This window comes from Phragmites australis, chromosome 3 (assembly GCF_958298935.1).
Source record: "Phragmites australis chromosome 3, lpPhrAust1.1, whole genome shotgun sequence".
Taxonomy (NCBI): domain Eukaryota; kingdom Viridiplantae; phylum Streptophyta; class Magnoliopsida; order Poales; family Poaceae; genus Phragmites; species Phragmites australis.
This window is the reverse complement of record NC_084923.1, coordinates 4473330-4500230: the sequence shown is the minus strand read 5'-3', so window position 1 is coordinate 4500230 and position 26901 is coordinate 4473330. Positions and strand designations below refer to the sequence as shown.

Below are 26901 nucleotides of genomic sequence, written 5' to 3'. Positions count from 1 at the left end.
AGAAGGATAATACCCACTTACCCAGTTAATTTTTTTTTAGAAAAGATGACAAGAGATTTACCGATTTTATTAAAGAAAGAATAAAAATAACTGAAAAATAGTTTTTTTATACAACACGTCCCCTGGAGAGCTCTTGACGACAGTTAACCCAGATAGATCTATCAAAACAACACGATAATACAATCACAAAAGCTAGAGGGTGGGAAAAAAAACGCTAGCGCTAAGAGGTGGTCATGGCCCAACAAAAATTTTATTTGTTTTTGGTCTTCTCTGCTACTTGAAGCGCATCAAGGACTATTTTTGGAAAGTTTTTCTTTTTCTTTCTTTCTGGGTATTCCACAGAAGGTGATGATAACTTTGTTGGACTCACGTCGTATCTGCTCGCCCACTTTTCTTGATGCGGCTTTCCACCATGCACTCAAAGTTCAGAACTGTGCAAAAGTAGGCATGCTATTTATATGTAGCCACCGCGAGATGTACACCAAAAACTATCGGGTGAAAACACAATCTTTGCATAAGTAAAGTGGTGTTTCATTCTCTTGATCATATATGCAACATAATTGATTTTTTGGCCATCCACGTTTTGCCAAGTTATCGGTGGTGAGTATTTTGTTTTGCATGAGCACCCAAGCAAACGATTTGAATTTCACTTCAGTTTATGCTTTCCATATGGGACACATGTTGTTACCCAGTTAAATTGTATCTTCATTGCTGTAACTTGCCACTCATTCTGCGTGTAGATGAACATGCAACTCATCTGGGTGTCAGAACAACTCTTCTTATTTTTTACCAGTCAAGTAGGAGTAAGAGTTTACAAACTACATTGTACATGCATCACAGCTCTTCCGGCAGAAACCAGGCGAGTCTCTTGTACCCACCATGTACACGGGGTTCTTAACACATTCTCCAACAGCAGCCCACTTGTGGCAGAGGTCTTCCTCATCCTCGCACTCGGCAGCCGGTGTTCGGCGCTTCTGCGGGCCGTCGAATGATCTCACATGGATCCATTTCGTCGCCGACCACTTCTCGCCTTCAACGACGGGGCAGCTTCCGTGCAGGCTAGCTGGGTCCGTCGTCGCGTTGGGGTGAAGGCTGAAGAACAGCAACGCGTCGCCTTTCACTGGTTTCACTGTCGATAAAAAGCCAGCGTTACGTACAGGTGAAAAATATACAACCAGTTTGATTGAAACCCAAATTTTCCCGAGATTATCACAAGAACAATAACAAATTATCCAGTGATCCTGTGGCAACATAACTTTGTCTGCAGTGACAAGTATCACCGTACCTGCATACCCCGATTTTGCACACTCGGACCATGTATCGTCTTTCGGTTGTGACGGCGTGGCCTGTGGGAAACCTGAAGTCATTTTCAAATAATCCTTCACCAGATGAAGCTGCAAGATACAGGTAAATTACCTCTGAATTTGGGAAGATGGTCTCCCCGCCAATCTTGACATTGGACAGGTACATGAGCACACTGGCAATTCGATGCCCCCCGAGGGCTTGGTAATTTTTACCACGAATGTAATCAAAATGTGCCCCGTACTTATCACCATTCCGGTAGCGCAGTATTTGCATGGGTTCACCGTTTTCTGAGCATTTAGGTTAATAGAAAAACTATGACAGTTGAAAATGATAGGAGACATATAATCCGCAGAAGATTGGCGTGAAATAGATGTTTATAATGTCTAGTGCATTATAATTTATACCTGGTGGAAGGAAGGTCCAAGTAGCAATCCTATCCTCTATTCTTGCAACAACATTATCCTTGAAACAAATAGGTAAATATTATATAATTTGTAATGAAGTAATTAAATAAGCCACAATCTGCACCGTGATAGCAAATCACAACTAGCAGACAGTGGTCATCTACACCATACGAAGAACATTTTGCCAGATCAATCCTATGACAGAAGTAAATCCATAGACATGCAACGGCGGTTTCAATCCAGATCCACTGGTTGTGCGTGTTCAGCCACAAATGTGTACTCACTGTACTGCATATACTCTATTGTTAATGCATCGAGATGTATTTTTTAGCACGCAAATGTGTACTCACTGTACTGCATATACTCTATTGTTAATGCATCGAGATGTAATATTTTAAGTAGCAACTGACAAGTACTACTAAATAGTTAGCAACAACAAAAAACAAAAGCATGATCAGACAAAGGCTCTATCACTCTGAACCCAACATGACTCCACCCTTACAGTAGTTTAATATTAAAAATTCATTTTGAAGACAGCATCTCCTGAAGTATTAGTCTGGCACAATATCAAGGACGAGATCCTGATATTTTTATACCTTTTTTTCGAAACTGCTGATTTTTTTTTTTTTTTTACTGAGTTTGTACACAAGTCACGATCGTAAGAACCACCATATTAACCAACTGACCCGTATGTATTCAGAAAACAATTACTGTCGGTTAGAGAAGTAAATGGGAATACTTCCAAAGATCTGATGCTCCACAAGGACATATTCAGATTGGAGTCGATTACATCATCTTAAGCAGCTTAGCTAGTGCAGCCTTACCTGCCTTCAAAGGTAAATCTGGCAGACGAATCAAATAATCATCAATCCATAGCTATTCATTTTGATGCCACTTATCAACAGTCCAAATAGCGTTCCTTTGAAGGTCAAGGGCAGTACATAACTAAGGAGTGGAAAGCCACCTTTCTTAAGAACAATATGCAGACGAATGGAATTTACCTACGAGATGCATCAGTATAGAAGATGAAACGGTCCCCAAGACCCGTCCAAGCACTTGTTCAGTAGATCACTGTGATTGACAATCCAGCAATAGGAAGAAGAAATCCCCCCTCCCCACACCCCCATTTTTATAGCGAGATAAAATCAGGTCAAATAAAACTTAGAATTATGTACAAAACAACCAAAATTCAAACAAATGGTCTCCAGACATCGCATCCACTGATCACAGGGATTAACTGCATGAACATACACAGATGGTTCGCAAGAGAACCAGTAACATTGCGATCTACCAAATCCTTTTTGTTTGGATGGTTAACTACACGAGCATTCCCCGTGCACCATCTCGTCACTCGGCCAAGTCATGGCCATAACCAAAGGAGGACTCAACGTTCAATCCCCAAACGTATCTGCATCCCACAGCCAACGAGTGAGAAATAGCTGGGACTTGGGACTCTCACCTGCTTCTTGGCAAGGAACATGCCGGAGCTGGTCCTCGCCTTGCTCGTCACGCTCTTCCCCGACTCGTGGTCCACCACCATGGAATTCTCAAGCCTGCCCGTGGCCTTCGCAGTTCGACCCAAGAAACCACATCAGGTCGGCGAATGCCCGTATCATCAAGACCGTGGCCCGAGCGAGATCGGGCAACTCACCAGCGCGACGAGGTGATCGCACTCCGCCTCCGACAGGAATCCCTTGTACAGGTACGCCCTGCGAGCAAACGCGTGACACGTACCACGAGACACGGGCGTTAGGCATCAGCTTCACGGTTTGGGATTTGGGAGGGCAGAGGAGGGTGATCACCTGGGGCGCCACGAGACATGGACGACGCGGGAGGGGTCGAAGCGCCCGTCGCCGGCAGGGCTGGCGGAGGCGGAGAAGCGGAGTAGCAGGACGGTGAGGAGGGTTCGACGGAGGAGTAGAGCCATGCGGCGGCGGAGATGAGAGGCCGGTCTGCCCCTCGGCGACGGAGACGACGACTTGTGATATGGGGCCGCTTGTCAGTGTCTCTCAGGAAGAGGGAGTAATAAAACGGCCTCACCTGTACAGTGTGACGTCGGCGTATCCTTCCGGAAGTTCCGGAATGCGGCGCGGCGGCGCCGTGTAGGGTCGTATAGGCTGCTCTCATTTTTAGCAGAGCTCTTCGAGTGAAATTAGGGAATTTGGTCAAATGCCGGTTTGTATTTTTTAATTTTTAAAGGGATTTTACGAATATGATTATCTCAAATAAATTAGACGTTGAAAACTGAAAAAATCAGCTTTTTTATTCACTTCAACTACAAAATCATTTTTCTGTAAAGTTTACTTTATAAAACCACTCTTTATAAGAGAATCACTTTTTTTTAAAAGACAAAAAAACTCTATCAAACAAACTCATATCCTAACCTCTATTGGATGAAACCTATACCAACACAGAGGCGGTGACATGAAAAGAGAGAGGAGCGCAACGACATGAATTGACACAATATATTTTGTTATTTAGGCCATTTGGATATTGCTTCTAAACTCAAACTATATAAATATTAAATTTAAATAAAATGTAAGGCTTTGTATTCACATTTCTATTTTTTTTAATACCAGATATGAGCATACACACAGCCTATACACACCACACACTTATACTGTACGTGCTCTCTGGTCTAATCCCGAAGGTTAAATGTGGAATAACCGGTGAGGCGCACCAAGCCGATCAGGGATCGAACTTAGACCGACGGAGCAAACACCGTCACTACCAAGCAACCTGCGTTCACTCGTTCTCTTTTGGCAAGATTGTGTTTGGTGAGCACTAATTTTTTTATTACAGGTGTTCTTTTTTTTCTTAGCACTCTAATTTCACAGGTTAGTCAATCATAAACCACTAGAATAGAAACAACAAAAATGGCAGGATTATGATTAAGAGTTGTCTGCTATCAAACCAAAGATAGCTCGAGAACGTCTTACTGTCACGTCTTTGCTCACGTAGGTATGTAATATTATGATAACTAATCAACTATGCAAATTTTTATTTTGATACACTTTAAGGATATTTGCACAAAAGTTATTTAAGTATGGGCCTTAAGTATGGGCCTAACATTCCGTTTGACTTTGCATGTCCATATTTTTTTGGAAAGAGATGGCTACTAACAGGCGCTTGGATCTCCATTTTTGCCTCACCGTTAGAACATACATATAGCTACAACTCCATAATGCACAAATATTTTTCTGTTGTTAGACCAAAGACAAGCATCAAAATATCTAGCAAAAGCCACTTTATCCATCATCTTTATACCACTCCATATTTGGAACTGAACTTTGGGGCTGTTTAGTTAGACTATTTTGGGGTATAATTCGTTTAAGGGTATTCAATGCCATTATTTTCTGTTTGTTTTAGCTGGTTCATAATAGTGATCCTTCTTAACTTGGCTTCTCATCTCTTCACGAGATCGCACGCTACGGCAACGACGATCCCACTCCCAGCACAATCTTCACCGTCAGCAACCTAATACTTCCACCGGATCCTACCTAATACTTCCACCGGATCCTTGTGGATGAGGAGCACTTGCAATCGCTTCCTCCCTCTCTCTCGCTCTCCCACTCCCTCTCCTTCTAAATCTTCTCTCAATCCTAAACCAAATCTGGTAAGGACAAGCTCTGCGAGAGAGATACCACTGGCCAAGACTACTATGATGCGACGCCTAATCACAGACTTCAATGACGACTTAAGCCTGAGCTCGCTGGCATCGCATCATCGAGTGTTTCCCCTTCCCTTACAGGCGGGAACCAAACAAAGTCAGGTTTTGCTTAATTCGTTTTCAATTACAGTGCTTTCCATTACCGTTTTCGTTAACATTTACACCATACAACTAAACATCACTTTACCTTTTTGTTCCGTATATCAGTTCTGTGTATCCTCCAAAAATAATATGCCATATATTGACTCTATATCCTAAACATACCAGTAAAAACGCATAACAATATTCCAATATAATATTTAATCACAAAATATTCCGTAACAAACAAAAAGAAACAAAAAGCGCGAATCTTCAGGCATCTTCGCGCCCAGATCTCTCCCTCCATCCGTGCGGCCGCCACCCCCGGATGCCGTTAAACCCAAACTCCAACCTCCCCCCCCCCCCCCCTATTTCTAGGGTTTTACCCGCCCCACCACCAAGCCCCTTCCGTCCCCTCCACATCCCTTCCCCTTCAACAACAACAGCGCCGCCGCCGCCGCCGCCTACTCGCCGGGAGCCTCGCCGGAGGAAAGCGCCATGGATCGGTACCAGCGGGTGGAGAAGCCGCGGCCCGAGGCCGCCGCCATCAGCGAGAACGAGATCCGCATCACCACCCAGGGCCTCATCCGCAACTACGTCACCTACGCCACCTCCCTCCTCCAGGTACCTGCCCCCCTCCTGTAGCGTCGCGTCGTTCGACTCCGCAACCCCGTCCGCGTCGCTCTACTCAGGCGCCGCGGGTCCTTCTAGATCTCGCCGCCGCGTATTGAAGGCGGCAATGTCTGGGAGAAGCGTTCGTCGTGTTTAGAGCGGGATGCAAAATGCTCGTTGGTTTGGGACATGGTGCGGTATGGAACATATTGGGAAGTGAGGATTTTGGATCGGGGTATGCGCGGTTTTAGGGTAGACTTTAGGAGCGTGGATTTGGTGCGGTGTGCGCTATGTAGTTCGCCAGTTGCTGCCGAGGCTGGTATGGGATTGGGGTGTCATCAATTCTGTGGGTTGCTCTATTCTGTCCGTGTTGGCGACTTTTCTCTCTTCGCCTACGAAGGGATGCCCCTTGGTGGTTGAGCTTGTTTGGATGCTGGGCGTCACGGTACCACATATCAGTGAGTAATGAGGGCTACCATTGATTCGAGATGTGAGGAGGAAATTTTGGTGTGTATGTTATTGTCCAGGGATACCTAGGCTCTATCTATTCTGAAGGTTTGTGTGATATGTTCTGCCGCGGTAACATGTGATATACGATATCTCTTGTCGTGGCTTGCTTAAGTTATGCGAGAGACTATTTTAATTGATGTGTAGTGTGTTAGTTAAAGATTGGAGGTTGGATGCTGACATTAGATTGTGTGTGCCTGTCTTGAGTACGCTATGCAGTGTTACCATAAGCTCACCTTTTGATACCCTGCTGTTCGTCAAGACCCTGCTGTTCGTCAAGCTCTGATTATTGTATTGAATGGTTTGCCACTCAAATTGTGCGTAAGCTTACCTTTTGATACTCTGCTGTTCGTCAAGCTCTGATTATTGTATTGAATGGTTTGCCACTCTAATTGTGCAATTAAGATGCATATCCCCTGACATCATGTTTTGCAGGCCAATGTTGACATTCTCTTTTTCTGAACCATTTATTGCTAAACAAACCATTGGCTGGTTGAGCTCCCTCATCGCCACTGTACTGTTTACCAATTAAAGGATATGAGTTCCAAACCAAATAGGAAAGACTCCACAGCCCTTTTTGTCGGTAGGTACGTGAAGCCACACTCCCTGCTGGCACTTTGTGTTCCTTTAGCCAATCCAATTTTGCCATGATCCTGCCACAAAGGTCGTTAAATTTGCATTTTGTCCAATTACTCAGATCTCAATCTATAGTTTGTCTGCTTATCTCGGACCTCATTGCCTTTGGTTTGCTTATTCCTTGTCCAGCCTTCCAAATCTGCTGCTCACCTTGCCTACTAAGTTGCGCTGCTAGGATGGCATTCAGGGTGGACCAAGCACAACATCTAAGCAAGCCCTTCTATGAGGTGGTGTATGCAGTATAAACTGCACATGCGCTTGGTCAGCAGGGGCAGCAATAATTGTTTCAGAGAATGTGGGATCTAGGTTCTTTGTTTTTCCCACTAAGCTACTAGGCATCATCCTAAGTTCCTCGAAACAGTGAACAGCTGTTGTAGCCCACAGTAGCTGTAATTGATGGAACATGGATATGTGAGTTTTTGCAACCTAAAAGTCTGTTTGTGATGGGTGGCTCAAATTGGCGCTCTGGCAATGTCAAATCAGTGCATTCTTAACTTTCACAAATCTGATTTGCTATGCAATTATTGCTGGTGTAGAACCTCCCCATAGACAACATCCTCAATACAGTATCACCCATTTTTCTGTGATCTGCTATGCTAATTTGGACTTGTCTTAGTCTCTAAAATGTATGCTATGAATCTTATAAGCTCTTCAAAGCAGGAAAAACGGGTGAAAGAAATTGTCTTGAAGGCTATGGGACAAGCTATAAGCAAGACAGTGGCTATCGCTGAGATCATAAAGGTTGGTCTGTTCATAGTTCTTGTTTTTTAGTTGCTATTTGCTGGACTGTTGGCTTGACTCATATCTCTATCGAACTGCAGAAGAGGATTCCTGGGTTGCATCAAGATACATTAATTGGTTCGGTCAGTATTACTGATGTATGGGAACCCATTGAGGAAGGCCTTGTTCCGTTAAGTTTCACGAAACAGCTTTGTTTATTGATATATTACTGGGCTTGAATCGCCCTTTTTCTTTGTTTTACTTATTTATGTTGTTTCATTACAGATTGGAGATGACTCGTCATGTTTCAATGGTATCAATTTCCTTATCGCCTAAGGAGCTTAACAAGAGTTCTCCTGGGTATTCTGTTTGTCTTGCTTCCTTTTGCAGGATCTGTTTTTGAAGTTTCTACCAATGAGCTAGCTTGGTTCAATGTGTGCAGCAATGTTTCTAATGTACTTCTATATAATATTGTTCTTTTGTAGGTATCAAGCTCCCCTGCATTCAGAGCCACTTAAGCCACAAAGATACCAGCAACCTCAGCAATATCAACAGCATCAGCCAAGGGAAAATCAAGTTCAAACAGGTTAACAGACTATCAGTAAATGCAAGTCTGTTTATGTGACTAATTGTTAGTTGCTAACTTGTTTGTTATGTATTGAAGATTCATATGGACGCAGCCATGGTAGAGGCAGGGGGCGAGGTAGGGGCTGGGGTGGTAGGGGTGGGTATGGTGGAGGGTACAGTGGATATGATAACCAGGGAGATTATGGTGGATATGGACGCCAAGGCGGATATGGACACCAAGGCGGATATGGCAACCAGGGAGGATATGGCCACAACCAAGGTGGCTATGGGGGCTATGGTTACAACCAAGGTGGATATGGAGGATATGGTGAGTGCTATGCCACTATGGCAAAATTTCTGTTTATTTACCATATTACTCAAGTTTTCAATATCACTGGTAAAGTGTTTATAACAAGATCTATGGCAGAAATTTAGTTTCTCTAGATTGCTTCATCTCATACAGTCATACGTTTAGCTTTGTTTTTTGGTTTCGTTTTTAGATTCTATACAACCATGTAGGCTTATAATTTTTGTCATCAGAAAATGGTAGCTGGAACTACAACCGGAACAGAGGTGGTGGTGGTGGCCGAGGAAGAGGCAACTGGGGATATGGTGGTATGTTTAGTCTCCGTAATCCGCACTCTCTTTTTGCATGAGTTAGACCTCTCTGTTGCCTATTTGTGCATTTACATCAACTCATGCCAAATTTGAATTTCGATGAATCATAACAAATGTGAAATATCCTTTCCGTCTGACTTTGTTTGCTGTTTTAAGAGCATACTTAGTAAATTTTATTATTTGATAGGTGTACATTAGATTTTTGGATTGGTTTGGTAGACAGTGTGTCGGTGTCGCGGAAATAACATTGTATAAAGATCTACATACGGTTTGCTAAGAATATAACTCTTCAAAATTTACTTTCTTGCTGTGGCCTAAGTCCCAGTCCACCTGTGGTCCTGTATATGTGCACTTATTGCCAAACATTAACTTAGGTTAGTAATGGTTACTGTCATGTAGCAAGAAGGTGTCTAAAAAGTTAAAAAAAAATGTTGAACAGCATATAGCATGTTGAGTGTTTTCTATTCCTTTGATGCATGCCTAAAAGAAAGATTTCTGAAAAGATGCATTAGTTCCCAAGGGTATCTCGTATCTTATTGATGCTTTCTTTGACGTCGTAAACAACCACTTGTGGCACTCTATCATGCAGGTCCTGGATATGAACGTGGTGGCAGAGGTGTAGGTGGCACTGGCGGCAGGGGCTATGGGCGAGGCCGTGGACGAATGGGTGGTGGCCGTGGGCAGGGCAACCAAAACTATTAGATCATCATGGTTGATGCGCTATAACCCGCCCATGGGATGCTGTATGGCAAGGCAAACAAAATGGGAAAAAACATAAGGGCGTCATCCATGGAACTGCAGTTCTGTTTCCTAGTCCTCCCGTTTTTTAATATAATTGCCAATGGTGTCTGTACCATTGCTTCAATTCTGTGGGATTTTGACGAGAATGTTAAGTTTTTCCTGTGAAAACTTTCCTGTATTTAAGAGCGCATTTTTGGATAGTTTCGGTTTCCAGCTCCACCTTTTGTGTTCATGTGGGCTTTGATGATATTTTATCTGATTGATATGTTGATGGGCTCTGGAAAGAGAATGAGGAATGTGCCGTCAATAGTTAAGAAAATTTAAAGGTGAATTTGTTTGGGATGTGCGAATTCTGAAACATAATTAATGAAGCCATACCAAGTTCCTGCGGCATTCTTAAATCATATTATATTTCCTACGATGTCCCTGAGTTCAATTGGCATAGCAGTTTACTGTTGAAGTCTTTGGAACTTTACATCTCTGGGGGTACAGTGTAGCCAAACGGCATGTACATGTTTCGGTGCCATTGGCACATGGCAGTTGGTTTTCACGTATTCTCCGAGAGGACACCGGTGCCACCACACCCGCCGGTGAGTGGTCACTACTGCATCTTGAAAGTGCGGGTACCCGAAGTGAATCAAAAGTGGTGCCGACTCTGATCCGGATCTCCCGCAGTGAAGGAGTCCGATCCTCTGCAGTGATGATAAATCTTAGCCGATTCGTGGCGGATTGGCTGCTACAGTAAAAGTGACGTAGTTCAAAAGGCACTGCATAGCAAGTTGAACCACGATAGCTATAGTGAAATGATTAATTAATGTAGAGTATTATAGTACAACACACATTGCACTATACAAACAACGTTTTTTTGTCTTAAACCTGTCTTAATTCAGAGGATTTGGATCCGTGCCGACTGCCGAGCTATTTCAAAGTTTGTACTACTTCTGAAGTCAGGTTTACGAAAGCCCTACGGTTGACATGACCATAGCAAACAACCGTACAGTCAGATTCTTAATGACTTGAAAACCTGAAGAACATTTGTTTGAAATCAAGGAGTCTGCTTTTGAATGAATTGGCTTGGTTGGATACGTAAATAGGAACTTATAGGATTTGTGGTCGTTGAATATCTAATTATAGTGTATATACGTATAAAGGATACACCGTATATAGATAAGGTACATCACGCGCATGTTTGTTGCTTCCTCTGTTGAGCATCTAAACCCCTCCGTCATTATTGATGTGTCAAGGTCAGGGTAGTAGCTCTTGAGGAGACCAAGCATTGTCCCAACGCTTATGGAGGCTGACCGGTTTATGCGGTCGAGGGTCTGTTCTCTCAGCTTTTGAAGTGCTATAACCATAGTATTCGACTGGTAGTCATGGTGTCCTGATCACTTTCTGCCTTCTTCAGAGCATTAGCCTTTGCATCCCGCTCAGGTTTTGCTTCCTTCAAGGCACCTCTGAGTTCTTACTGCTGATCAGCATCCTTCCTGTGGACCTTTATTGACTCAGCAACAACTTGGAGTTGGATCTTTAGGTTAGCTTCCAGTTCTGGGAAAGTAAACAAAGGCAATTATCATTAGTTGCCCGATGCTCGTATCACATACTAATGATCTGTGGTAAAACTGACTTTTAATCCTCTCACAGTGAACGACTAGCTTCTCCTTCTCCTCGAGAGCACTTTGATGAACAACATGGTCGATCGCCATATAATGAGCCATGACAGCTGCTATGTGAGCCTCTATCACTGTCCAAGGATCAATAATTGGTCCAAGGATTGCGATTGCAGTAGGCTCCAAGCTTTCCTCTGGCGCGTCTATAGAAGCTTGTTCTACTCGAGGAGGCGGAATTTGCATGTTAGAAGAAGCTGGAACTAGCTGGTTGGCTGGGCCACTTGTTTCCTTCTCCTTCGATTTCTCCGGGCATAGCAACCTGTCATCGACTGGTTAAGAAACAGGAAGACCGTAAAACCAAATAATTAGATCTAACCTTGTGGTAACTGGGATGCGGACAAGGACACTCGGCTTTTTCCTCTTGTGGCAACTGGGATGTACGGTTAAATAGCCCAAAGCTTATCGCCTTTTTGGTAATCACTCGCATCTCTGTGATGCCTCGATCGGCGTGAAAGGTGGGATGATGGCGTTGTGCGAATCTCTGCACACCCATTTACGCGCATTAAATGCTCATATACCCAACGGTTCAAATTTTAAAGATTTTTTAACTCTACTCAGAGTCGGGTGTTGATTAGTTAAGTTTTAGTACTTTTATGAGTCTTGAGTGCGGTTAACAGCAGGGCGCTCGACCCAATTGCGTTTCCACTCATACTCGGAACATGATCTGTTTTTGCTCGATTCTTTCGACTGCAAGCCTGATCCACCTTACTCAACCAGGTTTAGACTTGGTATTACTCGAGTGGGCACTTGTAGAAACCTTTACTCCTGAACAGAGTTAGAGTGCTAATGTCGAATAGCTAACTATTAGGTATGTACACATAAGGGATACACCGTATATAGACAGGGTACACCGTGTGTATACTTAAGAACTTCGGATATTATGAAACCGAATTTGCGGTATCTAATACACCCGAAAATCCAGAATGTATATATTAAGAAGGTCTCAACTGGTTATCCAACTCTAGTACGGCTAGTATCTTGGCCGAATCTATCCATTTTGTCTTGGTGGACAAAATAAATGACTCCGGCTGGACAGGAGGTGGTACATCAGCCCTATATAAGACGGGGACCTAGACCCTCGGGTGAGGAGGACAAAAGGCATACACATCTCGACGCAAGTACCAAGATCATAGGAGGTACTCGACGACTTTATCTCTAGTTTAGTTTAGATTTGATCTGCTACTTATAATAGATCTAGCCATATTATTTGTACTCGAGATAATACATATACATCAACATCTATACATGATATAGGGTGTTACTCTAATCGGTGGTTCATACCTATCTACAACGCGTGTCTTATTTTGTGTTCGATCTCTGATCTCAAAGATAATCTTTGTTCAATTTATAGAGACATTATCAGAAATAAATATTTGACAGTAGTGATTTACTCAAAATGAGAATTATGATAATTGGGCTGTTCAGACTTCAGTGGTAGAAGTAGCTAGGGTCTTGAGACGTCATATAAAAGCATACCATAAGAATTATGTTCGTATAGCAATTATTAAATCTTTTTCTTCATGTTCCCATACCAAAAGTATATTATTGTTACTTCCTCTGGTTCAAAATAAGTATCGCTTTGAATATTGATCCGATCCTCAAATATAAATTTGACTTACTACTTTTCGTTATAATATATTAATAAAATATAGTAAAAATATAATATTATAAAAGTACTTGAGACAAATCTAACCTATCATTTTCAAGTATCCAGACACTCTCTCTATATATATATAATTTATAGCTAAAATTTAAAATAGTTGATTACATGTAACATAAATTGATACTTATTTTTATCCGAAGGGAGTAGTTTACTGATAGGATTGAAAAATGACGCAAAAAAAAAAATCGTCTATCAAACTGCACAGGCCTTTCGTGTGACAAATAATAAGATTTTTTTTGTGAATTGGATGACGGTAGCCACAGTAACGCATGGTGACTCATAGAAGATGGAACCAAGTAACCTACGGGTCATCCCCACACGACACCGGCCGGCCGGCAGCGGGGTCGCCGCGCGCCCATGTCCCATGGATCGCTCCAGTGCCACGTCTTGCGTCACGCGAATGGGGCAGCCAGCTACCGGACACGGCCCGATGAATCTGCCCAGCTATGCAGGCTCCGACCCGACCACTGCGTCGAGTGAAGACTGAACCTGGATGGGTTCCCGTCCATGTGGGCCGCTCGGGCAGGTTCATGATCTTGTGCCGTCGCGGCCGGTTATAAACAGGCCGGGACAGCTCTTCCGCCTCGCCGTGGTGTCTAACCGTACGGCAGCGAGGACGCAGCAGGGAGAGGGAACGCCAAAGCCAATCATTAGCTAGCTTGAGGGAGAGGCAGATCGAAGCATGGCTCAGCTGGTCGCCATGGCTCAGCCGGCGAGCTCGGGCGCTGCCACGGCGCCGCACGCCGCGCACAAGATCCCGGCCGGCGACGGGCCGTACGCGCGGGCCAAGCACTTCCAGGTAAAGCCTCGATCTATTTGATTCGTGCTGTGCGCTAAGATTATAGAGCATTTTGCTCATGTGCCTATAGGATATAGTATGAAGTAGCTCATGTGATCTAGGTTGGATTTTGTGAGATGGAAACTTCTTTAGGACTAGTCTATACCAAATTGTTGTCAGCCAGCCAAGATTGGTCTAGCAGGCTTATTGGCTGGGTCTCATTCCTGATTAGATTCCTCATTAGGTAGTTAATTTAACGTTACATATATATATTTATACAGATATTTTTCTAGAATATATTTGTACAAATTAAATGTATACACTAGGATTCGATCGATTGCTATAGGCACCTTGTGACTTTCTACACCCTAGTAAATTTCAGCAAAATCAGTAGCACCCCCCCCCCCCCCCCCCCTGAAACCAAAATGGTGAAAACTGAAAAGGTTAGCTAGCTAGCTTTAGTACGCTTGTTTCGAGTTAGATATGCCTCCAACCAAACAACATCTGCACTCGAAATTAACGTCGATATTTGACTGTTGGCATGAACGTGCGTTACCGGTGAAACTGAAGCTGGTGGAGAAGGACCTAGACGCGTCGATCGCGTGGTTCTGGAAGGCGATCAACACGGGCGACAAGTCGGACAGCGCGCTCAAGGACATGGCCGTGGTGATGAAGCAACGTGGGTACCTCACTGAGGCCATCGACGCCATCAAGTCGCTGCGGCACCTCTGCCCCAAGCAGTCCCAGGAGTCCCTCGATAACATCCTCCTTGACCTCTACAAGGCCAGCGGCCGGACCAAGGAGGAGATCGAGCTGCTCAAGCAGAAGCTCCGCAAGATCTACCTCGGCGAGACGTTCCACGGCAAGACCACCAAGCGCGCCCGCTCGCACGGCCGCAAGATCCACGTATCCGTCAGCCAAGAAACCTCGCGCGTCCTGGTAACGTCTAGCTGCTTACCTTGCTCGTCATGGCATCTTCACCATCCGTACATGCTTACATGGCATTACTCGATCTGGCGTACGACGCTTTGCTGGCTGCCATGCACATGTGTAGGGCAACCTCGCGTGGGCGTACATGCAGCAGCGCAACTTCATGGCGGCGGAGGTGGTGTACCGGAAGGCGCAGATGATCGACCCGGACGCCAACAAGGCGTGCAACCTCGCGCTCTGCCTCATCGAGCAGTCCAGCCTCGCCGACGCCGAGCTCGTCCTCGCCGACGTGCTCTCGGGGAGGGACCAGGCCCGCGACCAGCAAGACGGCAAGATCGTCAGGAAGGTGGAGGAGCTGCTGGCCCGGATCATGGCGCAGACGTCGCCGGGCGGGGGTGGTGCCGCCGACGGCCGACGCGAGGACAAGGACGACGATAGATGGGTCGAGGACGACATGTTGGCGCTGCTGGAGGTGGCGGTCCCGGTGAAGGAGTGGGCACCGCCGTACAGGAAGAGCAACAGGAGGCTGCCCGTGTTCGAGGAGATCTCACTTATTTACAGGGAGCAGATGGCTTGTTAATTAGAAGCGACAAGTATAGCAGGATCTGGTAGGGAGTGCCGAGCTCCATGCACCATTGAGCTACTGGATGAACTCGTCGGTGCACGGTGCATTGTACGCAAGAGATAGTTTGTGCAATTGCATCAGGCAGAAAAGTGAAGCGTGAACTTAAAAAAGTGTGTGCCCTATGCTTGCATCTTAGTTCGTATGTGCATGGTTCGTGTCGATGCATAGAAATGTGTACATATCTTTGTAACCAGTGCAACTTGAACCATCATTCCCTCTGAGTTGGTCATCAAAAAGTACTAACCATTCAGCATATGGAATTCAGATATTCTAAAGCTCCTTTTGGCATTGATTAGGCTTTAAGACCATTTTTCTTTAAATCGGATGTTACATTCAGCATCTTTAGTTCTTTACCAGAGCTATAACAACGTAATCTTACAATAATTAGTAAAAACTTCGAATAACTAACTGGATTCCGCAGTGCAGCAACCCCGAACTGATCCAAGGCAGAGTTCACGTTTCAAAAAGGATACTGTAAGGCAATTCAAAAGTCACCAACGCAGAAGCAAGGACATGAACACGCTCTCACTCTGCACGAAGTTGCAGCAATAGTAGCTCATCTGAATCATAGTAATACTAGTGTTACAACGTAGAAAGAACAGGAGAGAGCTCTATTACAAATGCGAGCCCGAAGGTCCAAACATAACTAAAAGAAATGTGATCAGTGGCAACAGCATCAGACTGACGGATTCTGGCAACACGGTGTGATGGTAATGCACTCTCTACTTGTTTTTTTTCTCTTTATTTCCTGCTTTTCCTTCTTTCCTTCAGGAACAACAGCATCAAACCGAAGGCTGCAGCAGTTTTTCAGCGAGGTGAGCTTTATACTTTTGCATCACCAGCACTTGAAGTCACTGCAAACTGTCAAGATGATGAGGAGGATCAGAGCAACTACAATGCCGAAAACGATCAGCTTTATCTTCATATTCTCCCACCACATCTTCCGCCGTATCTTTGTCCCCTGCTTCCTGAAGTCTTGTGCCTACAAAGAAAAAGGCAGATATTGTCATGTCTCACGGAACAGAAGGTGGTGATAGAGGAAACAAAAGATTGACTTTAGGAGAGAGCAAGCATATAAAACCTGCGAGCGGAGATCCTCTGTTTTATCGACGAGCAGTTCAATTTTCTCACCACGATCTAGTACCTGATATACCAAGCGACTAGGTATCAGATTGTTAGAAAAGAAAACATTGCAGGCTTCAAATATGATCCCATAGTGCTCAGTATCCGTATCCAACTGACAGTAAAAGAGACACACCTTTTCGATGTTTTGCATCATTACTCCCTTGACCTCTGTAACCTGAGCCTTCACTTTTGCAAGCTTGTCAATCTCCTCCGGGTGCTGGTCACAGTACCTCATGTGTTCTTTAAGTTTAGGCCTAGGAAAAAAAGGGACATCAATTAGTGATTGTAGTTCGCACTGTTTATACTGAGTAGCTGGCTTCTAGGCTAAAAAAGTCAAACAGATGGATGCAGAAGTTTAAAAGGAAAGTACCCATATTCCCGTTTGAGGCTGTTTGCAGTAGCACTTCTGGCTTTCCCTCCACTATATTTCTTGGCAAAATCTTCCTTAACCCTCTCAATGAAGCCAATTGGAAGTTGCCGACCAGCAGACTCAGTAGCAACAACGCAGTATGCTGAAAATCAAATGCATTGTCGCATGAAAACCAATTGAATTTGTACCACTCATGTGTACTGTAGTTCACTCACAGTTCTTTACTAAACAGTGAAGAATGTAAAAAAGAATACCCGTGATCTGATTTTGGCATTGGTGATAACCCAGAGAAATGCAATGGTATAAAATCTACATCGTCTACATTAGAAAAACAGACGCCATAAATAGTATCATGGTGCAAGGATGTCAAAATGTAAAAGCATAATGGGTAACAGTGATATTAATTGGCAAAATGTTGATCCAATGGCCAAAAGGATATATATCTGTTACTGTTAAATGGGGATGATATGCTATGACATTGTCGAAATAAATAGACGAAAAAGGAAAATTATGACAGAACAGAATGGGAACGCTTGGGAATGTATCAGAAATTGAAGTAGCTGATTCATATGTTCTCACAATATAAAATTCATAGATGTCAATAGGGCTGGACGAAAACATCAAAGCTCACGAGCTAGCTCAGCTCGTGTTTGGCTCGATTCGGCTCAACTCGGCTTGTTCCAAAATCTAATGAGCTGAGCCATAGTTTTAGCTCGTTTAGAGCCAGTATCATCGTTTGTATCATATCGCTATTTTTAACTGTGGTCATTAGTTTGCTCGTTGATCATCTTCATCTTCGGTGGAGAGGCTCCTCGTCAACCTATTTGGCTTTCTATTGGTCAGCTCATTGTTACGATGCAGCTCTTATCTTTTTTCTTCTCTCATCGATCATTCCTTCGGACTTTGCATATATAGATGGATGTGTGGGGAATGTTGTTTCATATATTTTTTGGATGAATGTTTTGTTGTAGTAGCAAAATATATATAGGTAGATCTATCTGCTGTTATGCTGTATATGGGTTTAAAAAACTTTCAGAAGAGATTCAGTCTATAACAACTATACCTCTAATTAAACCATACAAAGAAGTATTATACTTGTAGATATCATTGCTATTATTGTATGATTTTATTAATGTATTTTTCAGTAGATGTTTATATTCTTTTTATCTTGGTAACGAATTGCTCCCTTTAAAGAAAAGTAACGAGCTGCTCACAAGCCAAACGAGTTGAGCCGAGTTAGCTTTTCTATTTATTATATTAAACGAGCCAAATGAGCCGAATCCAAATAAACCGAGTTCAAACAAGCCGAGTAAGCTTATTATCCGGTCCTAGATGTCAACATCATCTTTAACAACTTTTTTGAACAACACGTGACCCTATCTGCATGGTCTTCTAGGAGACAAGGGCTAGTGCGGAACCGGAGAATCGAACCTCCGCTGGTCAGACTCCCACCCTGGAGCCTAATCACCAGGCTCCTTGCCGGTTCGCAACAACTTCTTATTTGGAAGAGCAGAACTTCCTCTTACTATGCAACTACTTAAACATTGGAAAGCAATGGGAAGAGTACGCAAGTAGAAATGCAAATATATTGCGTGTATGCAAGGATAAATGCATTGTCCAAACTCATATGAACTTTTCATGTACGTGATTTTCATGGATTGGTAACGTAAACATTACATGAAATAGTCCACTACTACATACATGCTCAGTAACTGAGGAAATACGTAAAGAAGACATCTTTACCAGTGCTACACAGGTTAAGTCAAACTCATTGTTAGCGTTACGATTAGCCAAATGTTGGAAAGGGCACATCCATCTTAATCTATGTGCCAAGAAAAGAAGAAATATCTTATTTTGTTATCAACAAATATATGCGATACCAAAAGTTGCACGCCAACCTACACACCACAACATTATCATGATAACCCCATCTTCAAACAAAAGTATCATCTAAAAAGAATCTTGAAACAGAAGTGGGACATTATCACGCTAAATACATTGATGAAATCAAACAAAGCAAGCAAGTCAGGTACCACAAGTTTTCATCCTCCAAAAAAGTTTGACATTTCCTGCTTTTCTATAAAATCATGCTATAAAAAATGGGAATCATATACATTAAAATGCAATGTTGCACTTCGATTTGTTCGGATCTTAACCTGGTAATTGACTAAACAACTGTTGTTTTGTTAATGACATGACGATCTTCTAAAATTCTCACCTCAGGATTGTCGATCAACGTAAACACAATTACAAATACAGAAACCAACAAGCTGTATCTATTTTTAGATCTGAATCCTCTCACATCGACATCACGGTGACTTCGTCGCTGACGTATAGACGCGACGGCAGAAGATACTCGTCCTCCATTTTCAACCCCTTTAACCGAATTGCATCTCGGAGAATGTGAATGGAACCCCAAGCCCCCATGGGCCATGGCAACACCCAAAATACACCCGATCCGCGTTAAATAGACAAGTACATGGCAATGTCAAATGCAATCTATGATCTCCGTAAGGGAAAAGAAGACTATGGCAATGAGCTTTGAATTGGGGGCTAGGGCATTACTGAATCCGTCGTGGACGTGGTAGTTGAAGGTGTGGCCGTCGCAGTTGTAGGAGAAGCGGTTGTTGGAGGCGGGGAGCTTCTGCAAGCACTCCGCAGCGACGGAGGCGAAGTTGCCAGAGACCTCGGCGTGGTCGGCCAGCACGGCGGCGCCGCGCGCCACAAAGCTGTACACCAGCGTTCGCTGCTGCCCCATCTCTCTCTCTCTCTCTCTCCGATCGCCGGCGCCTGGGCGGGGAGAGTCTCGAGGTGGCCGGGTGGTGGAGAGGAGGAGGCGTGTGGGAAGGAGAGAGCGGGGAATTGTGGTGGCCCGGTAGCAGGGGTGCTGCTAAATTTAGTCGTGTGGCAATTCTCATAGCGCATGTGGTTGCATGGATGGATGGTCATCGCGTCTTTTTCTCAGCTCCTGCTCCTGCTCTCTCGAGCAAGAGTGTTCTCTAACTGGAGTTTTGCTCCTGTGGCCTCGAGGATCGCCATGCGAGGGAGGCGGAGGCCGGGCGGCGGGGCTCGAGGCGGCACGGGGATAGGGCCGAATCGAGTACGAGATCATCTTTGCCCACTACTGATTTAGGGGGACTGTGCTAATCAGCACGTGGGGGCTGGGATCGTAGTTCGCAGATCTCCCAACCGCTCAAAACTTATATTTTTTGATTTTTTCTCTCTAACTTTTCTTTTTTGAATTTTTTTTACTCAAAAATTTTAAGATAAAAAGTTACTTAGCAAAGTTTTTTTTTAAAAAACTTATATGGGACACAATTTGGTCTGTTACGTGGGTCACACGTGGTGCGCTAATTGGTCGCTCGAGGACACGTGTGAATTAGTATTTTCGAATTTATGGTTGTTTGGATTGAGCCTATTGGCGAAGGATTTCTCCATCGCTGATCGCTGTATTGCGCAGCGCGTGAGCGCAAAAATGAACCCGTGTCTAAGCAAACTAATGTTTTGGCGCTCAACCAAATAACCATTCCAACGTCTATATTTTGGTAAGCGGTTCCGACATCAAACCAAATATGCCTTTAGTTCTTTAAAGAAAACAGATCCGTCATATTATTTTTTGTTAACTTAGTTATCTATTGTAACTCTAGTACAATTTTAAAATATATTAACGGAACACCAAGAGCTCTGACTCTCCAGCCTCCAGCAGTAGCATTCATCGTGCAGTCATGCACAAGGTTCCATTTACCGACCGGAGCTCGGTTATCGAGCTCCGGCGGTAACCGAAAATGCGCGATAACCGTGGTTACCGGTCAAAAATTCAAAAAATTTTGGAGAAAATTCATTTGGCAAAATTTGAATTTTGGAAAAAAAATTGCGATTTTAGCCGTTCGGTAACCGCTCGGTTTTGGTCGGTTACTGAGCGGTTTGGGTCGGTTACCGAGCGATTTTCTCGTATTTTTGAATTAGTTGGTTACCGAGCGGTTTGGGTCGGTAACCGCTCGGTTTTCTCGATTTATCGAGCGGTTTTATCGAATTTCAGCGCAGTTCAACAAAAAATCCAAAAAAGGGCTCAACCTTGTAAAATCAATAACTAATTCATCTGAGCTTCAAATCAAGTGAAACAAATTTTGTTGGCTTCCTTGTAACATGATATACATGATAAAAGTATTTATACTCATAAAAAAGTTCAAAATTTTCTGTGAGAAATTGTATTTGGTAAACCAAGTTAAATGCATAGTTTACTCTTTGCTAATCCAAAAATCATGAAACTAATTTTGTTAGTCTTCTTACATGATCCTATGTCTTTTAAAAATACATGAACTCATGAATTAGTTATTGTAAGATGCATGATTGTGTAAATGTGTTGCGACTAGATTAATTCATAACTGACCCATCACACCTCAAAAATTAGTGAAACCACTTTCATTAGCTTATTTATACTATGATTTACGTAGAAAAAATAATAGTAGATATGAAAAAGTTAATTACAGTGATGTTTCTTAACATATTCACTTTATGCTTGTGAACTTTGTAAAAATCATAGAGAATTTAATAAAACTCTAAATAAAGTGAAATCAATTTTAAAGATTCTCTTAAAATACGTTTTATATAAGAAAAATATGTGTTTGCATGTTACACTTTTCCTTAATGTGAGTTAATAACTGAGCCGCACGTTTCAATTTTTTTCATTTTTTTCAAACTTTCTCCCTATAGAATATGATGCAAACGACATTATTTTTGAATTTTTTTTTCATAGAAGGTCTTAGAATTGTGTCTAGTTTTTTTTAAGAATTTTTTGAATTTTTTGAATTTTTTTTTCAAATTTTTTAAATTCAAATTTCGGTTACCGTTCGGTTTCTGAAATCGGATCGAACCGAAAAGGTCGGTAACCGCGATTTTTAGGCGGTTACCGACGGTTTTTTAACCCTGATCATGCATTGCGATGTGTTCTGTGGCATCATCAGTGACGGTGAGGTGGTTGCCAAGCCCAAAGAAAAGGAAAACGTGGCCCACGGAGACAGTGAAAGCGCACGTGCGACGCACCCGAGCCGGAAGTCCCCATCCCGTTCCGCCCCCGGTTCGATTCGCGATCCGCACCCGATCGGCAAGGCGCACGCTCGTGTTAGGTGGACGGTGGTAGACCTCGAGCCGGACCCACCCACCCACAGGAATGGAAATCGAGAGGGAAAACTGCAAAACCCCCCCCAAAAGTCACTTGGATTTTGACTTTCCCCCCCAAAAGTTGTTTTGTTGCAAAAAGCCCCCCAAAAGTTTGACTTTGTTGAAAAAACCCCCTAAAAATTCAAAAAAATAAAAAAATCATTAAAAAAATTCTAAAAAAAACTAGAGACAATTCTAAGACCTTCTGTGAAATTTGTTTTCAAAAATAATATCCTTTGCATCATATTTCATGGAGAGGAAGTTTGGAAAAAAAAGAAAAATGTGCAGCTCATTTATTAACTCATGTTATTTTAACTTTGTCATGTCTACCATTATTTTTCCTACACAAATAATTGTTTAAGTAAACTAATAAAAGTGGTTTCACTAATTTTGGGGGTGTTATGGATTAGTTATGAATTAATCTATCTGCAACCCATTTACTGAATCCTGCACGTTACAATAACTATTTCAAGATTTCATGTATTTTTACAAGATAGAGGATCATGTAAGAAGACTAAAAAATTTTGTTTCATGATTTTTGGATTAGTAAATAATTAACTATGCATTTAACTCGAATTAATAAATGAGTTGCACGTTTTTCTTTTTTTTCAAACTTACTCTCTATGAAATATGATGCAAAGGATATTATTTTTGAAAACAAATTTCACAAAAGGTCTTATAATTGTCTCTAGTTTTTTTTAGAATTTTTTGTGATTTGTTTTAAAAAAATTTGAATTTTTAGGGGTGTTTTTGCAACAAAATCAAACCTTTGGGGGGTTTTTTGCAACAAAACAACTTTTGGGGGGGAAAGTCAAAATCCAAGTGACTTTTGGGGGGGGGTTTTTGCATTTATCCCAAATCGAGAGATCACTCCTCCGCGTGTTTTTTTTATATATATATCGGCGCACCGGTTCGCCCCAAATCCCATTCGCTTCCCCGATGGGCCGAAAGCAGCGAACCCACGCGCCAAACCCTACTCCGCCTCCGCCCCCGTCCGACGGCCAACGCCGGCCGGCGGGGGGTGGCGGGGGCAGCGATGATGCCGCCGTGCGCGCCGAGGTCGAGAAGGCTCTCGCCTGCCTGCAGCGCGGGAGCCACGCGCGGGCGCTGCGGCTCATGAAGGACGCCGTCGCGCGCCACGGCGAGGGGTCGTCGCCGCTCCTCCTCCGCGCGCACGGCACCGTGCACGCCCGCGCCGCCGCCGTCCTTGACGACCCCGCCGCCCGCGAGCGCCACCATCGGGCGGCCCTCCAGGCGGCCCGCCGCGCCGTTGAGCTCGCGCCGGACTCCGTCGAACTCGCCCATTTCCGAGCCATGCTGCTATATGACGCCGCCCCCGACGCCCGCGCCTACGAGGACGTCGTCTCCGAGTGCGAGCGTGGGCTCAACATCGAGGCCCCCTCCGACCCGGCGCCCCACTCCCTAACTCTGCCCTCCTCCGACGTCGAGCAGGTCCAATCCAAGCTCCGCAACCTGATCCAGAAGGCCAACCTCGCCTCCATCTCCACGTGGGTCAAGACCCTGGGTGGCGCTGGGGAGGACAAGCTTCGCTTGATCCCTGTGCGCCGCCTGGCTGAGGAACCCATGGAGGCCCGCCTTGTCCCCACGATAGCCCCCCCACGCCGGCCAAACGAGATCAAGAAGGCCACAAAGACCCCCAAGGAGCGCCGCCAGGAGATCGAGGTACGTCTCGCTGCGATGAGGCTGCTACAGCAGCAGAAGCAGCAGGACGATGCTGCCATCTCTGCCACCTCCCCATCTTCGCAGTCTCAGGGAGATGAGCCCCCCTCCTCGTCCTCTCAGTCATCGGCGGGTGGACATCGTGCTGAACGGAGAAAGGGCGGGTCCAGAAAGGCCACAATTTCATCAGCGTCTGATCGTATGGATCAGGTGCGTGCGTTCTGGAGCACAATATCTGTGGAGCGGAGGCTTGCGTTCTTAAACACTAGCATTTCTGAGCTCAAGTCGCACTATGCTGCTGCAATGCATAAGGAGAAAGATGCTGCTAATGCAGCATCTGAAGTGCTTAATGAGGTGCTACGGTTTGCCACTAAGAACGGCAAGTGGGAGTTCTGGGTATGTGGCCGGTGTGGGAAGCGGTTCGCAGATGTGGAGTCACATCAGTGGCATGCGTTGCAGGAGCATATTGGTGTACTCTCACCTAGGCTGCAGGATATGGTGCCGCAGGAGATTGATGCTGACTGGGCAGCAATGCTCATTGGTTGGAACTGGAAGCCGTTGGATGCTACTGCAGCACTGAAAGTGCTTGAGGAAGAGCAAGCCGACAATCTTGGCCCAGATAGGGACAAGGATTCGATGTCGTCAGATAATTGGAGTAACAAAGACAAATCGGACATGTCAGAATCCTCAGCGTCACCACACAACGAGGAGTGTGATAGTTTTGGAGTGGTGATGAGGGAAGGTGACCGTAACTGGCCCCTATCTGATGATGGCGAAAGAGCAAAGATTTTAGAGCGGATTCATTCGTTGTTCCAAATCCTTGTGAAAAACAAGAATCTTTCAGTGAGCAATCTGAACAGGGTGATACAATTTGCTATAGAGGAACTCAGGGGGATGCCTTCTGGGTCACTGCTGCTTAATCACTCGCTGGATGAGTCACCACTTAGCATTTGCTTTTTGGAGGCAGCATCACTGCAGAAGGTACTCAAATTCTTGCAGGACTTATTGCAGTCCTCTGGACTTAATAGGCATTTAGAGAAGGATGAAGGACTAAGTGATGGGGAAAGTTTCCCAAAAGATCATGATATACTGGAGAAGGTTACACTAAATTCTGAGTCATCGGAACTGATCCTTGATGGGCAGAGTTTTGGTGGGAAGTTTGACCCTGAGAATGTTGATACCGATGCACTGCTTTCATGGCTGTATTCTGGATCTTCAATTGGAGAGCAGCTGTTGGGTTGGAATCGTATGCTTGACAAAAGGAGAAATCAGGGCATGGACCTTCTTCGGGCTCTTGAGAGGGAGTTCAACAACTTGCAGAACTTATGTGAGCGGAAGCATGAACAGCTGAGCAATGAGGAGGGCTTACTTGCCGTAGAGAACCTCTTTTTTGAAGAACAAAGGCGAAGGGAGCACGTGGGGCGGTACGCATTACAGGGGTACGAGGAGCTCCTCAGGCAGCGGCAGGAGGAGTTGTTAGAGCGCAATGCTGAGGAGCTGTTTAATGGTAGCAGATCTGAGTTAGATACAATCTCCGCTATTTTGAAGGAAGTTCACACATCACACTTTGGTTATGATGAGGCCTTTTCTGGCATTGCCCCACGCTTGTGTGACTTTGATGGGGCGGAAGAAGATGAATGGAGGCTGCATGATTTTGGACATCCAAATGATTCGGTGGTACTGATGGTTGTTTCAAAAATGAAGGAACAAATTACTATTGAGGTCAGTTCTTCTGGAGAATTAACTTCAGAAGTTACATAAAATCTTCAAATGGAATAACAATATCTGTTCTCTTAACTTTTTTTCACTTGCAGCTTGGCAAGATAGATGCTAGGATTATGCGGAATGTAGCTGTGATGCAGCAATTGGAGCACAAGCTTGGACCTGCTTCTGCTCTTGATTATCGAACTATTCTTCTTCCCGTTATGAAATCTTTCTTGCAAGTTCGTATGCAGCATTGCTGGATAAACTTGATTTTTAGTGCATTATATTTTTGTTCATTGCTTAATTGTGGTTATCGTATGCAATGTAGAGCCATTTGGAAGAACTGGTGGACAAGGATGCCAGAGAGAGGTCTGATGCTGCAAGGGAAGCCTTCTTGGCTGAACTCGCCTTGGATGCTGAGAAGAATGCGAGCAAAGGAGGTGACATGAAACAATCAACTGAGAAATCGAAGGACAAGAAGAAGTTCAAGGATTCTAGGAGATCTAAGGAGCTCAAGGTGACTTTGCTTTTGAGTTTGATAATATAGTATGCTTGTTAACAAGGAAATTTCTTTTCTTGCTTTAATTCTTCTGAATGCTTCGTAGGATTCGAGTTCGGGCAATCAGTATCTTTCTCGCCAGGACAGTGCAGATGAGGAAAGGACAGAGCAGTTGTAAGTAATGCTTGTAGTATCCATGTTCTGATGAATTCAATTGGTAAAGAAGAGCCTTTTCTAAGGGACACATTTACCCAACCTACTTATTTCTTAACTGGTACAATGCAATGTACATGTTTGTTCAGAGATAATTTAAAATACTGCCTTTCCTTTTCTGGGGGTGTATGTAGTTACACAGTTCTACTAATTTACATCCCAATCAGCATAGGTATTTGGTTAGATAGTTGGATTTTGTCTACAGAATTTACTAGGAAAGATGTTTGGTTGCATGATTACAAGCTTGCTCTGTATGAAGCTATCTTGCTAATTTTTTTGTACATATAATATGGTACACATCATCTAGCCACAGTAGGAGCCATGATCCAGTATATGTAGTTACACAGTTCTACTAATTTTCATCCCAATCAGCATATGGTATTTGGTTAGATAGTTGGATTTTGTCTACATAATTTACTTGAGGAAAGATGTTTGGTTGCATGATTACAAGCTTGCTCTGTATGAAGCTATCTTGCTAATTTTTTTGTACATATAATATGGTACACATCATCTAGCCACAGTAGAAGGAGCCATGATCCAGTATGCTTTTATTTTTTTAGACCCGCTGAACCATGTAAGCCTTGCCCAATCATTGTGCTCATGTTTGAACTAGTCAACAGGTGGTGGAA

General features: G+C 43.9%; 5 protein-coding genes across 5 annotated transcripts in view; 3 read left to right on the top strand and 2 right to left on the bottom strand.

Annotated features, from left to right (window-relative positions):
* Nucleotides 1-762: 762 nt before the first annotated feature.
* Nucleotides 763-3794, bottom strand: LOC133910910 (probable prolyl 4-hydroxylase 6). Its single transcript, XM_062353146.1, has 7 exons — nt 3512-3794; nt 3361-3418; nt 3169-3273; nt 1710-1767; nt 1417-1592; nt 1286-1346; nt 763-1129 (listed from the first exon to the last, which is right to left on the bottom strand). Exons 1-7 carry the CDS (start codon nt 3634-3636, stop codon nt 819-821), a joined length of 894 nt encoding a protein of 297 aa, XP_062209130.1. The 5' UTR covers nt 3637-3794; the 3' UTR covers nt 763-818.
* Nucleotides 3795-5840: 2046 nt separating this feature from the next.
* LOC133911662 (uncharacterized) lies at nt 5841-10136 on the top strand. Its single transcript, XM_062354002.1, has 8 exons — nt 5841-6081; nt 7873-7953; nt 8034-8122; nt 8218-8292; nt 8418-8518; nt 8597-8827; nt 9040-9114; nt 9707-10136. Exons 1-8 carry the CDS (start codon nt 5956-5958, stop codon nt 9817-9819), a joined length of 891 nt encoding a protein of 296 aa, XP_062209986.1. The 5' UTR covers nt 5841-5955; the 3' UTR covers nt 9820-10136.
* A 3626-nt stretch (nt 10137-13762) lies between these two features.
* Nucleotides 13763-15733, top strand: LOC133910909 (protein SULFUR DEFICIENCY-INDUCED 2-like). Its single transcript, XM_062353145.1, has 3 exons — nt 13763-13987; nt 14537-14905; nt 15021-15733. The coding sequence occupies exons 1-3, from the start codon at nt 13871-13873 to the stop codon at nt 15474-15476; spliced, it is 942 nt and encodes a 313-aa protein (XP_062209129.1). The 5' UTR covers nt 13763-13870; the 3' UTR covers nt 15477-15733.
* A 623-nt stretch (nt 15734-16356) lies between these two features.
* On the bottom strand, nt 16357-19774 carry LOC133910907 (putative vesicle-associated membrane protein 726). Its single transcript, XM_062353144.1, has 5 exons — nt 19582-19774; nt 17017-17158; nt 16780-16900; nt 16603-16665; nt 16357-16503 (listed from the first exon to the last, which is right to left on the bottom strand). Exons 1-5 carry the CDS (start codon nt 19772-19774, stop codon nt 16357-16359), a joined length of 666 nt encoding a protein of 221 aa, XP_062209128.1.
* Nucleotides 19775-23098: 3324 nt separating this feature from the next.
* Nucleotides 23099-26901, top strand: part of LOC133911660 (uncharacterized) — a 30229-nt gene continuing 26426 nt past the window's right edge. Inside the window, exons 1-4 of the mRNA XM_062354000.1 lie at nt 23099-25578; nt 25671-25799; nt 25889-26077; nt 26166-26233. Coding sequence (XP_062209984.1) covers nt 23116-25578; nt 25671-25799; nt 25889-26077; nt 26166-26233 — 2849 coding nt within the window. The 5' untranslated portion in view covers nt 23099-23115. The remainder of the gene's footprint in view (nt 25579-25670; nt 25800-25888; nt 26078-26165; nt 26234-26901) is intronic.